We start from the raw sequence: 14,961 nt of genomic DNA, 5'->3' as shown, positions 1-14,961 counted from the left end.
GCGGGCGAGGTGTTTGAAGTCCTCGGTGGTGGTGATCCTGCCCACCTTGCAGTCGGGTTTGCGGTAGGGGTTCAGGCACTGCACGATGAACTGGGACATCTGCGGAGACACGCCGGGCTCAGCTCCCCAATCCCACCATCCCGGCCCCATCCCGGTGCCCCAGGACACCCACCTCCTTCCGGAACACCTCCTTGCTCTTCTTGGCCAGCTCGCTGGACGTGTCGGCTTCCGCCGTCTTGGGCTTCTTGGAAGACTGGGAAGGGGGAATGGAGGGATGTCAGCGCTTCCCTGGCCCTCTTCCCACCTCGGGAGCTGCCCAGCCCACCCCACAGCCCAGTGGGCAGTGTGTGCTTCCCAGCCCATTCCCAGTGAGCTTCCCAGCCCATTCCCAGTGAGCTTCCCAGCCCATTCTCAGTGAGCTTCCCAGCCCATTCCCAGTGAGCTTCCCAGACCAGTCCCAGTGAGTTTCCCAGACCAGTCCCAGTGAGCTTCCCCATCCAATACCAGCACAATCTCTAGTCCATTCCCTGCACACTTCCCAGCCCATTCCCAGTGAGCTTCCCAGCCCATTCCCAGTGAGTTTCCCAGCCCAATACCACCACACTCTCCAGTCCATTCCCAGCACACTTCCCAGCCCATTCCCAGTGACTTTCCCAGCCTGATGAGGCTCTCCAGCCCAATCCAGGGACTTTCCAGCCTGATCCCAGTGAGCTTCCCAGCCCAGTGCTGGTCTCTTCCCAGTCCGATCCTGGCAGTCCCAGTGAGCTTCCCAGCCTGGTCCCAGTGTGCCCCCCAACCCATTCCCAATATCCTTCTCAGGTCATCCCCAGTGCTGTCCCCAGTCCATTCCCAATATCCTTCCCAGGTCATCCCCAGTGCTGTCCCCAACCCATTCCCAATATCCTTCCCAGGTCATCCCCAGTGCTGTCCCCAACCCATTCCCGACCCCTTTCCCAGCCCAGTCCCGGCACCTCCCAGCCCAGTGCCAGCACATTTCCCAGCCTGATCCAGGCACGTTTCCCACCCCATTCCTGGTGAGTTTCCCAGCCCAATCCTGGCAGCTCCACACCCCAAACCAGGCAGCTCCCAGCCCATTCCTGCTGAGCTTCCCATCCCTGTGCCAGCACCCTCCTCACCCCAGCCCAGGCACAATTCCCAGTCCGATCCCAGCACAACCCCAGCCCAGTCCCAGCATTTCCCACCCCTGATCCTGGCACTCCCCAGCTCGGTCCTGACACATTTTCCAGCCCAATCCTGGCACAATTCCCAGTCACACTCCTGGGCTGGGAGCACAGCCCTCAGGACCACTCCTTGCTCTTGTTTTCCTCGGAAAAAAACCCTGGAAAAAGAGTATGAGCAGGTCCTGGCAGAGCTGGGCTGATCCAGAGTGGGAGCGAGTCCTGCAGTGGGGGGGGTTTCCTTCAGGAATTCCCTGCGAGGGCTGGGACCCTCCACAAGCATTCACAGGGATTATCTTTAGCTGCAGCCAGGATAAAGTGGATTTTCTAGGAATTCCTGGCTGCTTCCCTGCGTGCTGATCCCTGATTTAATTTGCTGCCTGTACTGACAGAGCAGGACCGGCTCCGGCTGCATCCCGGAGCTCATCCCTTGTGCTCCACACCCACCTCCCACACACGCCCATCCCAGGCCCTGGGACATCCTCGGAGTCCAAGGAAGGGAAAAGCAGTGTCTCTCCACCAGCACTGTTTTCTGGGAGAGCTTTGGGAACTGCAGGTCCCCACGACTTGGATTTGAAGGATGGCAAGAGCAAAAGCACTTTGGGATAGCTGGGGGAGGTTTCCCTTCTCCCTCTGCTCTTTGATGATGTTCCGACGGCTCTTTTAATTGAAAAAATCCCCATTTTTTTAAAAAGTCTTTAACACTGAAAAAAGCAGGAGCCATCCCATTCCTTTCAATCCCTAAAAACGTGCCTGGCTGGAGGGCAGAGCTGCAAAATCCCGGGAGCAAAGGGACTGTGGGATGTAAATCAACCTTTCCGGGGCCGTTTTATGGCCGAGGGACATCAAAGCTCAGCAGTCCCTGCCCGGGGCTCTGCTGCCACTTCAAAGGGCCGGGAATGGGGAGCAGATGGATCCCGGATGGATCCCGGAGCGGCTCCGGCACGGCGGCGACACCAAACCCTGCAGTGCTCCACCAGCAAACCCTTCTCCACCCCCACATCCTTCTCCACCAGCAAACCCTTCTCCACCCCCACATCCTTCTGCATCACCAATCCCTTCTCCACCCCCAAACCCTTCTCCACCAGCAAACCCTTCTCCACCCCCACATCCTTCTCCATCACCAATCCCTTCTCCATCCCCAAATCCTTCTCCACCAGAAAACCCTTCTCCACCAGCAAACCCTTCTCCACCCCCAAATCGTTCTCCATCACCAGAACCTCCTTCCTCCCCAAATCCTTCTCCACCAAACTGTTCTCCACCCCCAAATCCTCCTCCACTAAACCCTTCTCCATCACTAATCCCTTCTCCAACCCCAAACCCTTCTCCATCACCAGAACCTTCTCCACCACCAAATCCCTCTCTCCCATCAACTGTTCACCACCAATCCCTTCTCCACCAAACCCTTCTCCCCCAACAAATCCTTCTTCACCCCCAAATCCTTCTCCATCCTCAAACCCTTCTCCCTTAAACCCTTCCATCCTCAAACCCTTTTTTCCACCCCCAAACCCTTCTCCACCATGAAACCCTTCTCCACCCCCAAATCCTTCTCCATGACCAAACTCTTCTCCACCCCCAATCCCTTCTCCATTAAACCCTTTTCCATCACCAGAACCTTCATCCCCCAATCCTTCACTATCCCCTTCTCCAGCTCCAAGTCCTTCCCCACCCCCAAATTCTTTTCCATCCCCAAATCTTTCTCCATCATTAAATCCTTCTCCATCACCAATCTCTTCTCCACCTTTAAATCCTTCTCCATCCCCTTCTCCACCCCCAAATCCTTCTCCTCCCCCAAAACCTTCTCCACCCTCTAAACCTTTCTCCACCTTCTCCATGTGGGATGGGGGGAAAAATCTGTGCCAAAATTTGCAGGGAAAGATAAGGAGGGGAAATAGAAACTCCCTTTCCAAGCTCCTCCTCGTGCAAAGGCACCAAGTTCTCCTTAGGGAATTTCTCCTCATTTTAGGCTAAAATTCACCTTTATTTTAATATTAAAACCTCCTTAACAAGGGCTTTCTCTGCTGCCCCTCCAAAGCATTCCCATAACCCAAAGCTGAGCTGCCCACCAGGAAAACTAACCCAGGAAAAGCCCCCAGAATGGTGGTGTCCCTATTTATCAGCCTCTGGAGGATTCGGGGATGGAAAAGCCACAAAGATGCTCTTGGGGGAAAACCAGGAATGGCATCAAGAAGCCAAATGTGTGGGGAATTCTGGAGGAGCCTGACTGGGATTGTCTCCTCTGGCAACTGGGATCTGCTCCACTGACACCGACCTTCCCATGGAGAACCAACCAGCAGGGCCACGAACACATCCTGCCACAAATCCAGGCTAAAAGGATGGAAAACCTTCGGCATCCAGTGTCAGTGCCAGCATTCCCGAGCGCTCCGCCGGGCCACTCCCTCACAAAACCCCTTTTCCAAGGGGAAAAACGGGATTTAAAACGTGCTTTAAAGGGAAATGGTGCTGGGGGCTTCCCACACCTCTTGTGCCTTTCCATCAAAACCATCCCCCATGGAAAGGGAACACCAGGAATAGCAGCAGCAGCTGTTGGCTGGAGCCACGATGCCGGTGGGTTTAATCCCTCTTGGAAAAGGTGTGGGGTGGGGAGGAGGGCAAAAAAAATCCAAGGAATGTGGTGGGAGGCGGGAGCTATGACCATGGGAATTCAATGCCAGGAAAAACCCGACCTTCTGGCTCTCCTGACCCAAAAGAAAAGGATTTAAAGCTCTGGAAGGAGTAGGAATCACCTCACCAGGAGCTCACCTTTAGGAATGAGGGATTGATGGATTTAGGGAATTCCTGCACCTAAAAATTGGGATTTGGGGGCTTGAGTGAGCAGCAAAACCTGGAGGGAGCAGCCAACTCATGTCTGTCCCAAAGTGAAGCCCTTGGATCGTCACCCCAGTCCTCAGCTCCTTTTTATCCCAATTTATGGACAAAAGCCACTATTTATGGGATAAAAGCCACATTCATGGAAGCACCTTTCCTCACTCCCAGGAAGCACCGAGACCCTCAAAATTCCATAGGGAGATGACTCCCAGGCTGGGAAGCAGCAGCACAGCTCTGTTCCCTTGCTCAGAAGAGCCCGACCTTCTCCTCAGCACCTTGTTCTCACCACAGGGACGTTCCCAAATATCTCCAGGCTGCTCCACACCACCAAGCTCCAGCTCATCCCTCCATAGGGATGCGTTTTCCAGCTACGCCAGCTTACTAAAACCACAGCTAAAGCCTAAAATTAACATTCCCTTGAGAAATCCCAATATCCTCCTACAGTATTTGCAACCCAAAGAAGCACAAGATCCCAGATCCGCAGGGAATGGCACAGGGTACGTGTGACACTGATCCAGGGAACAAAAAAACCCTTGGAAAGGTTTTTCTGGAAGCAACAACCCCTTGGCTGAGCAGCAAATTCCAGGTCTGAGCTCATTTTCTAATTAACTTTTTTACAGGGAGACAAATATTTGCCAGTAATTTCCTTGGAGTGAACTGGCCAGGAAGCACTCGGAGGCATTCCGGGAATGGGATTAACCCTTGGGATCCTGGTAGCACATGGAAAGGCGACAGCAGCCCAGTGGGATGTTCCTGAGTGTCCCAGGATGGGATTTTCCTGAAGGAAAATCTGTGGGAGCACTGGAGCAGCGAGAGAATTATTCCTTTCTTTCCATGGATCTCTGTTTTTCAGGGAATCAGAAAGGTATCAAAAGGGCTTCTAAGTTACATCCTTAGTTTGTCCTATTTCAACATTGCTCCCACTCATTCCCCCTTTTTTGGGGGATCATAAGGTCAGCTCCCCACAGGGGGTTGGAATCCAGGGAAGAACATCCCACAGGGAATTGCACTGAGAGCATTAGGACAGATCTGAGGTCACTCCTGCCCCTGTCACCTCCCAAATCCATCTGGACCCCCCATCCCAGGGCAGTGTCTCCTCACCTTCATGGGGTTCTCGTCGTACGTGGGGGTCCCCAGGTCCATCTCGGCCTCGTGCTCCAGGCCGGCGTCGTCCCCGGGGCTGTCCCACGTCGGAGGATCCCACTGGGTTTGTCTGGAGGGAGAAGGACACACAGAGACCATTGTCACCCCCTGAAAGCACCTGGGACCTGCTCCTCCATTGTCCCATCCAGTGGGACACCCGGACTCCACCACCCGCCGGAGATCTCGGCCTTGTCTTGCTCTTCATGAGGAGTTTGAAGGTTTCCAAGTTGGAGAAGGTTAAAACCCAGCAGGAAGAACTTAAAAAAAGGGAATTTGCGCTGTTTCCTATCACTGGTGACACTGTGGGATCAAGGGATGTTCATCCCCGGGATGAAATTCATGGCATGGAAAGGTGGGAACATCCCAGTGGAGACCCCGGGGAAGGTACGGCCACGGGAGCAGCCAAGCTCCGTTGGGTCTCCTCATCTCATCCCAAGACTTCCAAACCATGGACAAATCACTAATTCCTGCTGGAGTGATTGTTATTCCGAGTGTTTGAAGGCCTCCTGCTCTGCTGTGGGTGTGTCAGAGATCCGGAATGGAGGTGGAAAAGATTAATGGGTGCAGAGAAATGTGTGGCAACAAGAACCGGTATCAGAACACTCCAGACACGGAAGACAATATTCCAGCTTATCCCTTTAGAGAGGTGGATCTCCATACACACCTCAAATGGATTTGGAAATGTAAAAATATCCTTTTAAAAATCTGAAATTCCTTATAATTTTACATAAGTTCATAGGGATTGATCCAACGCCTTGGTAACTTCCCAAACTAATCCCAAAAGTGTGGGGAAAACACTGGGAAAGCTGTAATTCCTGCTCCAGGGGTGGGAGTTGGGCCTTTCTCCCAAAAAACAAGTGACAGGACAAGAGGGAACGGCCTCAAGCTGTGCCAGAGGTGGTTTAGATTGGATACTGGGAAAAACTCCTCATGGAAAGGGTTGTCCCGGGGCACTGGTGGCATCCACATCCCGGGAGGGATTTAACATCCATGGGGATGTGGAATTTGGGGATGTATGTGGGTGATCCCCACACTCACCTGGTGACCACGTGGTAGTAGTAGATCTTCCCCTCGGGATCTCGGGCCGTTTTCCAGTTGGGAGGGAGGACGATGGTCTTGGGCTTGGGAGGAGAAGGTGGAGGCAGGTCCAGGAGGTTGTTGGTCACCACAAGCTCTGGCTGGAAACAGGAATAGGACAGAAGGGGGGGAAGAGAAGGATGTGAGGGGTCATGAGAGAGGTCAGAGGGGTCCTGACAGCTCTTTATCCCACGGGAGAACAGCTGGGATGCAGCAGAGCTCACCTGCTGGATGGGCTGGGGCTGCCCGGCCGCCACGATGGTGGTCACGGCTGGGGGGGGCTGGACAATGACTCCCTGGGGATGAGCCGTGTAGATCTGCTGGCCCTGGATGTACTGGAGACCTGGCTGGGCATAACTCTGCAACGGAGCACAGGGAATCACACTCAGCTGCTTCTCCCAAAAAAACACCCTTCACTGGAGGACACAGAGCAGCTCCACCATCCCAGGTGGCTCCAAGCCCCGTCCAACCTGGCCTGGGACACTTCCAGGGATCCAGGGGCAGCCACAGCTTCTCTGGGAAATCTGTTCCAGTCCCTGTCCACCTCACAGCCAAGAATTCCTTCCCAATATTATCCTTATAATTTGCTTTAAGCTGGTAGCTCCAGACCTGCTTCCAAAAGCCAACGGAAGCCAAGCTCACACCTCCACGTTTTCCTGCTTTACTCAGTGGCAGTGGAAGCTCTTCCCAAAACACAGCCCTTCAACGGCCAAAAAACCAATATCACTTTTATAAACAGGGTATAAAATACGAAACATTTCTGGAAGCTGCAAATTCCTGCCTGGCCCCAACAACTGTGGAATCATCATCCCTGGAGGTGCCCAATATCCCCCTGGAGATGTTCAATATCTCCCACTCCTGAAGTGTCCAATATCCCCCATCCCTGGAATTGTTCAATATCCCCCATCCCTGGAATTGTTCAATATCCCCCATCCTTGGAATTGTTCAATATCCCCCATCCTTGGAAGTGTCCAATATCCCCCATCCCTGGAATTGTTTGATACCTCCCATCCCTGGAAGTGTCCAATATCCCCTGTCCCTGGAGGTGTCCAATACCCCTCATCCCTGGAATTGTTCAATACCCCCCATCTCTGGAATTGTTTGATACCCCCCATCCCTGGAAGTGTCCAATACCCCTCATCCCTGGAATTGTTCAATACCCCCCATCTCTGGAATTTTTCAATATCCCCCATCCCTGGAGGTGTCCAAGGTCAGGTTGGACAGGGTTCCCTCCTGGAGCAAGCTGGGACAGTGGGAGGCGTCCCTGCCCATCGCAGGGGGTGGGACTGGATGATCCTTAAGGTCCATCCAACCCAAACCACTCTAATTTACCGCGTTTGTAGACAGAAAACACGTCAAAATGTGCTTTTCTCCTATTTTTGGGGGGGAAGCTCCCTGAGAAGAGCCGAGTAGATGCTCCCACATTACAAGAAGTCACAAAGAGCGAGTCAGCTCCGTGTTTCCCCCGCGTTCCACGTCCCCCAAGGAATTTACCTGGACGATGGGCGGGGTGGTCTGCGAGTAGGGCGAGGTGACGCCGTAGACGGTCTGGCAGGTCTGGCCCTGGTAGTAGATGGTGGGCTGGGACTGGGCGGGGGAGTAGGGCTGCTGCACGGCCACGGCCTGCTGGCCCGACTCCCACACGGGGCCGTAGCCCTGGCCCTGCACGGCCCCCGGCGCCGCCCACCGGCCAGCACGGCCACGTTGGGCTCGGGGTGCACCACGCCCTCGCCCGGCGCCACGTAGCTGCGGCGGCGGCACCCTCCACGGCGGCGGCGGCGGCGGCGGCAGGCCACGTGCGTGCACCACCGGCACCGGCTGCGCCGCCGCGCCCAGGGCCGGCTCCACCGCGTGCCCCACCAGAGTCTGGGAGTGCTCGTATCCCGCCGGAGAGCACATGGAGTCCATGGAGGGCGTGGGCAGCAGCACCTTGCCGGCGTTGGGGTTGCTGGGGTCCACGTAGGCCTGCATGGGGTAGCCGGGGGGGTACCCCAGGAAGCTGTGGTGGGGGGTCCCGTAGCCCATGGAGTCGTAGGGCAGCGGGGACGCCATTCCCAGGTTTTGGAGCTGCTGCTGCTGTTTCTGGGCCTCCCTCTGGGCCACCTCCTGCTCGAAGAGCTTCCGGCGCTCCTCCGTGGAGAGCTTGTTGCGGTCCTTGGGACGCACCTTCTTCTTGGAGGACGCCGGCGTGTCATACCTGGGAGAGAAGGGAGAGGGAAAGGGCTTGGGAGACCTCGGGAAGCTGCGGGTCCAAGGATCCCGCAGAAAAAGGACCAGGAAAAACCACCGGGAAAACCTGGAATGCCCAACAGCAGCAGCGGCAATTCTTAAAAATACTCCTTTTTCTCCAGCTGTTTGACCAACTGTGGGAACTCAGGAAAAACACCCACTGGTCCTGCTCATCCACGAGGAAGGAGCCAGGGCCCAGGATGTGATTCCAATGGACTGAGCAACTCCAGTCTGGGGCTGCTGGAGAGGTAAAGATGTCATAGGAATTGTCTGGAGGAGCTGCTGGGCAGCACTGGGAGAGGGAGGGAACACCTCCAGAGCCAAGAGAGCCCAAGGAAAGGGCAGAAGCAGAAGACCCTGTGGCATTTTTTCCCAAAGCAGGGCCAACAAGGAGCTTGGAAGAGGCTCCCAAACAGAAGGAGCAGCTCAAACTATGGCATCTCCACTCCCAAATTCCAGCATTGGGTCAGCATCCCATCCTTCCTACCTGAGGAACTCCCACTTTCCAGTGCCTAAAGGGGCTCCAGGAGAGCTGGAGAGGGACTGGGGACAAGGGATGGAGGGACAGGACAAGGGGGAATGGCTTCCCACTGCCAGCGGGCAGGGATAGATGGGATATTGGGAAGGAATTCTTCCCACTTGGCAGCTGCAGACAGGACAAAGAACAAGGGAATCACAAGCAGCACATTCCTGTTTGGAGTTCTACTCATTCCCAGACCACTTCAGCTTCAATAATTAACAGTGTGGATGGATTTTTTTTAATTCTTTCAGAGTTTTCATCCCAAAACACGGAACAGCTGGAGGGATTTTTCCAAGGAATTAAAGAAGTGGGGGAAAAAAAAGAAAAGCCAAAGGACTTTGATCAAAGCTCAGCCGAGGAAAGTTTCAGATCAAAGGTGGCCATTCTGAGACGTTCCAAGTGCAGCAAAAAAGGGATTACAGGGAAAAATGCTCTGCAGCCTTAATATGACGGATTCTCCAAAGCATCCGGGATGTTCTCCACATATCCTGTGATCCATTTCCATATCAAAAGCACGTTGCTACCAACAGATCCACTTAAGCTGCTTCCTGGCATTCCCAAGATCCGCTAATCCGAACCTCATTGACGTGAAGGGTTTGATTTCCATAATTAAAGTCTTTCCTGGCACCGCCTGGAATGTTTAGAGGAGGAGCAGCCAAGGAGAAAACCGAGGGTTTAATGTTCCTCTTTCTACCTCCTGTGTTACTTTTCCTCATTAAATCCTTGGGATAACAAAGTGGGATGGTCAGAGTGGGGAGAACATTCCCAGAGAAGGATGTTGGTCCTTCACTGCTCAGGGACACACACAAGGAAGAGCCAGAACAGGCAGCTCTTCCCCCCAAAAACCCACTTGTTCTGTTAAAACAACCCAAAAAATCCATTATTTATTTACTTCCCAGTGTGTTTCCACCCTGCCAATGCCTCATTCCAGGGGTATAGATTTCCCTCTTTGTTTTCTATCCAGATGTTTCCAACTCTCCCAGCACAGCTCCACGTGAGGAGCGAAGTTCCCTGGTCTGGCTGACTCGGCACCGATTGTTCCCTAATTACTGAGTGCCTTTGGATCCTATTGAACAGGGACAGCAGAAAACTGAACTTCTTTAAAGGAAATTCCACGGGATTTTTCCTGCCTGGAACATGATCTCAAGTCTCTCTGACCTGCAGGACATGGAATGTTTTCCTTCTCCTAATCACAAGTCGCCTTCTCAGCCATGGAGTGGTGCCACCATTCCCAAGGGAAGGAGACACAGCACCAGCCTGGTGGGATCACACCTGCCTGGATTGTTGTCCTCACAGGAATATTTAGGGAATAATCCCTCGATCAAGGAAGTTTTTTGTGTTAGAATTCCTGCCTGGCCTAGGCATTGCTCCCTCCTGTACAGGCAGGGCTTGTTCCAAGCTCAGAATACTGGGAAGAGGTGGAGGAGGAGAAGGGAATGGGTTTCAAAGGGCTCAGAAGACCTCTTAGCATTAAGAGAGCTACACCCTGGAATTCCTGGATTCCCCATCCCTGGAAAGGTTCATAGCCAGGTTGGATGAGGTTTGGAGCCACCTGGGGCAGTGGAAGGTGTCCCTGCCCGTGGCAGGGGGTGGCACTGGGAGATCTGTAAGATCCCTTCCAACCCAACCCATGCCATGATCCCTAATTTCCATGTAAGAGCTGGCACAGCTTCCCTGGTCACCCAGCCCTCATTCCCAAACCATGCCTGGAGATGAAGGTGTGGGTTATCCCAGAGGGAAAGGCCACCAAACCCTGAGGAACCACCCAACTCCGGTCAGGGAACGAATCGCACACGGGATTCCTCCAGGAGAAAATTCCCTTCCCCAGCCCTGGGTGACTTCAAAGATCACCAGGATCATTTTTCCAGGAGATTTCACCCGGGAATAGGACAGATCTTTCCAGCCCACTCACCTGTCCTCCGGCCTCTTGGTGCCGCGCTCGTAGCCCGAGGGCGGAGGGGACAGCGAGTCCCGGCGTCTCTTCCTCTCCTTGCTCTGGCTCTGCCACTCGGGATCCCGCTCCCGGCTCAGGGGGGGGTTCTTGGGAGTAGGGGTCTGATCCCGGAGCCCGGCTGGATCCCTCCCACGGTCAGCTGCTGGGAAAAAACAGGGAGAAAGAGGGAATTTTTGTAGTTCTGAACATTAACAGCTCCCCTCTCCTGAGGAAGAGGTCTCAGGTTGTGCCAGCAGAGGTTTAGGTTGGATACTGGGGACAATTCCCTCCTGGAAAGGGCTGTCCAGCCCCGGCACAGGTTTGAGTCCCCACCCCTGGTGGGATTTAGAAGCCCTGTGGATGTGGCACTTGGGGACACGGTTTGGGGTGGCCTTGGCCATGCTGGGGAATGTTGGATTTGATGGTCCTGGAGGGCTTTTCCAACCCCAGTGGTTCCACGTTTCTGGCTGTCCCACATCCCCCTCAGGGCTCCACATCCCACCGCCCCCTGCTCAGATGATTCCGAGGAGCAGGAATGCTGAGTTGTGAAGGCAGAGCATCCCTGGACATCCCAACCTGGGAAAATGAAGTGGTTTGAGGGGAGCAGAGCGATGGGGAGAGGGGAGGACGTACCACTGCTCTCCTTCTCCGCCTGGCTCTTCTTCGGGATGCGATACACCTCCTGTGGGAAAGCCACAAGCAGGGTCAGGCTCCAGCTACTCCCAAAAGCAACCCAAATATCTACAGAGCTACAGAAATCATCACATAAACCATGAATTTATGAGAAACCATCCAAAAAAAGTGTCTCTGGAAGGGAAGTTCCCATTTTAGGCAAATTAGCCAGGTGCTTTCTATGTATTTCCTCTTTTTCTCTGTGTTTCCTCTGCTCAGTGCCTGATGTTTGATGGATTCAGGTGGAATTTTGGAACAAGAGCTCCATGAGGAGCTGCAGGACCCACACTGGTCACATCCCACCACGGGATACAAACCCCTGGACTTGCAGCTCTGCTGGAACAGCAAAGGAATGATTTCTCCAACTAAAAAAAGCTCCTGTTCAGGTACAAAATTGTGCTTTTCTGCCTCTTATTTGCCAGCCCTGGTGTTCCCACAGAGACCTGGGCCCTGAGCTGGACACTGTCCCCAAACCACATCGTGGTGACATGAGGGTCTTTCACCAGCTCCTCTTGTGGAACTCCATGATCCCTCTGGGACCATTCCAATGGAGATATTCCATGGTTCTGGTTCATCAGCTTGGAGAGAGACACGGTGCTGGTGGCTTTGTCATCTGCTCACCCTTCTCCCATGGAGCATCCCTGGGCTTCTCCCAGTTCCCTCCTCGCTGGGACAGGGTCCACCACGATTCCATGATGTTCCCCATATCCAGTGTGTCCCATGGGAGGAAAACTGCCAGCTCTGAGTAACCCCTTGGACCAAGTTCCTGCTGGAGCTGCTGAGATCAGACACCAGCACCCACCACTCTTTGCACAGCAGCAAATTCCACACCCTCTGCTCTTCCAGTTCCAGGGTCCTCAACATGGGAAGGACGTGGAGCGCTGGAGAGAGTCCAGAGGAGGCCTCAGAGATGCTCCAGGGCTGGAGCCCCTCTGCTCTGGAGCCAGGCTGGGAGAGCTGGGGGGGTTCCCCTGGAGAAGAGAAGGCTCCAGGGAGAGCTGAGAGCCCCTGGCAGGGCCTAAAGGGGCTCCAGGAGAGCTGGAGAGGGACTGGGGACAAGGGAGGGAGGGATGGGACACAGGGAATGGCTTCCCACTGCCAGAGGGCAGGGTTAGATGGATATTGGGAAGGAATTCCTGAGTGTGAGGGTGGGGAAGACAGGAATAGATTTCCCAGAGAAGCTGTGGCTGCCCCTGGATCCCTGGAAGTGTCCAAGGCCAGGCTGGACAGGGTTTGGAGCAATCTGGGCTAGTGGAAGGTGTCCCTGCCCATGGCAGGGGGTGGGACTGGATGATCCTTAAGGTCCCTTCCAACTCAAACCATTCTGGGATTCTAAAAAAGGGAAGAAGAGCCAGGAATGAGGATTAAAACCTCCCTAAGGTCCAGGTTTAACATCCTCATTAAACCCCACTGGATTACATAGGAACAACTATTCTAATGTCATTTTAACCAACTGTGTCTCCCTAGAACCAAGAAATGAGTTTTATCAGCACCTTTCCATGCTCAGCTGGATTTTTCATTGGAATATTCTGGCACTCAGGGTGTAAATCCCATTTTCTTAGTGATCCTCGTGATCCCACAATCCGTATCCTGAGTTTTCACAGCATTAGTGACTCTCCAAGGACTGGGAGCTTGGACTAAAAAGCTCATTTTTGTTCAATTCCAGCTTTTACCAAAGCCTTGCTCTGTTCCTTTCCTGAAGGAATACAGCAATTCCCAAGAATTCCCAGTTATTTGAGGCAGAACATGATGAACCAGCAGGGAAAAGGAATTCAACCCAAGCAAATCAACCCTGAACAATCCGAGGGAGAAAATGTGGAGGATCCCTGAGGGAGCAGCAGCTGCATCCCGAAAAACCACCATTAAATCCTAAAAGAGAAGCTCAGTGTTCTAAAAATAAGGTGTTTTGTGTGGTGTCCTGAGATTCCAGTTTTGCCAGGGAAGGATTTAGGGACCTTGCCTAAAATATCCTTTAATTTGGGGCATGGATGAGGCAGAAGAGGGGAAAAATATGGAATAAACTGTTCCTGGGGGGTGAAATCTGCCCTAGTTGGGTGTTTAAAGCTTTACCTCGACTCCCAGATTTTATATAATATCCTGGGTTTTTTAAATTCCTTGATTTTTGGGGAATTAATTACCTGGGGTCTCCACTGGGCTCATCAACAACGTGTTCACCCCCAGCACCGGATTTAATGACACCCCAGCTTTGAGATTCCCACTTTTTTAGGGAAAAATCCACCTCCCCAAGGGCTAAGAAATTCCATTTTCCTTGACTGAAATAAAAGAAAGGATAAAAAAACCCCATTGCAGTTTGTTCATGAGGCAAAACCACTTCAAAAGTGCTGCTGAATGTTAAAAAAAAAGGGATTTTGGCCAAGATTTTTGTTTCATAAAAAGGATTTTTTGCTTTTCTGTGGAGCCTCAAAAGCCCCACGTGAGGTTTGAAGCATCTCCAAAGATGAAAGGTTTTAAAATGGTGTAAAAAAAGTTTTTTTTTTGGTTGTTCTTATTTATTTGCACGTTTGCTACGGATTAAAGGACCCCGAATGCAGGGGTGTTTTTTAATGAAATGCAGAGAAAGGAGGGAGCAGCTCTGTGTTTGGGGTGGGAAGAGATGCAGGAGGAGCCTATAATTATATATTTATTAATTATATATTAAATTATATATAAAATTATATACAAAATTGTGGAATCATGGAATGGTTTGGGTTGGAAAGAACCTTAAAGCTCATCCAGTTCCATTCCCTGCCATGGGCAGGGACACCTTCCACTAGTCCAGGTTGCTCCAAGCCCCATCCAGCCATAATATATCTATTTATTCTTATTTTTCCATATAGTTCCAGAGCTCTGGATGCCAGGGATTATTTCCCCTCCTGTGGGAAGGAGGTGACCACAGGGGCAGGTTCTGAAGCCCCAAAATCACCCCCCAGCAAAGGGGTTTTTTTTCTCTCTGTCCCACATCACCCCCCCCAAAAAAAAGTCACTCCCAGAGCAGCACATCCATGAAAACCTCCCTGGGGCTTCCCAAGTGCTGTTCCCAGGAGGAAAGGGGTGATGAGGAGCCACCAACTGTGAGATGATGGAGGACAACGGAACGGAGGGAAGAGAAACTACACTAGCCTTCCCAGCTCCTAAAAAGGATTTGTCCCAATAAATAGCAGGATGGGGAACGGGAAACTACTGGGAAAAGGGTCAGTGGGAATAGGAGGAGGATAAGGACCACTTGAGTAAGTGGAATTGGGAATCATGGAACTGCCGCTCCTGCCACGCGTCGCTTTAGGTTCACCAGGACATTGGGGGAACCCATTCCAGGATCCATCCCAACAAACTGGCCAGTCCCAACCAAGGTCCAGGAAGCCCAAAATCCAAGAGAATTACAA

At 52.9% G+C, this 14,961-nt stretch overlaps 1 protein-coding gene across 1 annotated transcript in view; it reads right to left on the bottom strand.

Moving 5' to 3' along the window:
• The window catches only part of SETD2 (SET domain containing 2, histone lysine methyltransferase), a 63,557-nt gene that overhangs the window by 26,153 nt on the left and 22,443 nt on the right, over positions 1 to 14,961 (bottom strand). Inside the window, 10 exon segments of the mRNA XM_029964673.1 lie at positions 7 to 99; positions 173 to 253; positions 5,109 to 5,220; positions 6,189 to 6,328; positions 6,452 to 6,586; positions 7,722 to 7,913; positions 7,916 to 7,972; positions 7,974 to 8,424; positions 10,889 to 11,069; positions 11,543 to 11,591. Coding sequence (XP_029820533.1) covers positions 7 to 99; positions 173 to 253; positions 5,109 to 5,220; positions 6,189 to 6,328; positions 6,452 to 6,586; positions 7,722 to 7,913; positions 7,916 to 7,972; positions 7,974 to 8,424; positions 10,889 to 11,069; positions 11,543 to 11,591 — 1,491 coding nt within the window.

Source organism: Manacus vitellinus, unplaced genomic scaffold (genome assembly GCF_001715985.3).
Source record: "Manacus vitellinus isolate BGI_N305 unplaced genomic scaffold, ASM171598v3 scaffold_78_pilon, whole genome shotgun sequence".
Classification (NCBI taxonomy): Eukaryota; Metazoa; Chordata; class Aves; order Passeriformes; family Pipridae; genus Manacus; species Manacus vitellinus.
The sequence above is the reverse complement of the archived record's forward strand: the minus strand, read 5'-3'. Positions and strand labels throughout refer to the sequence as shown.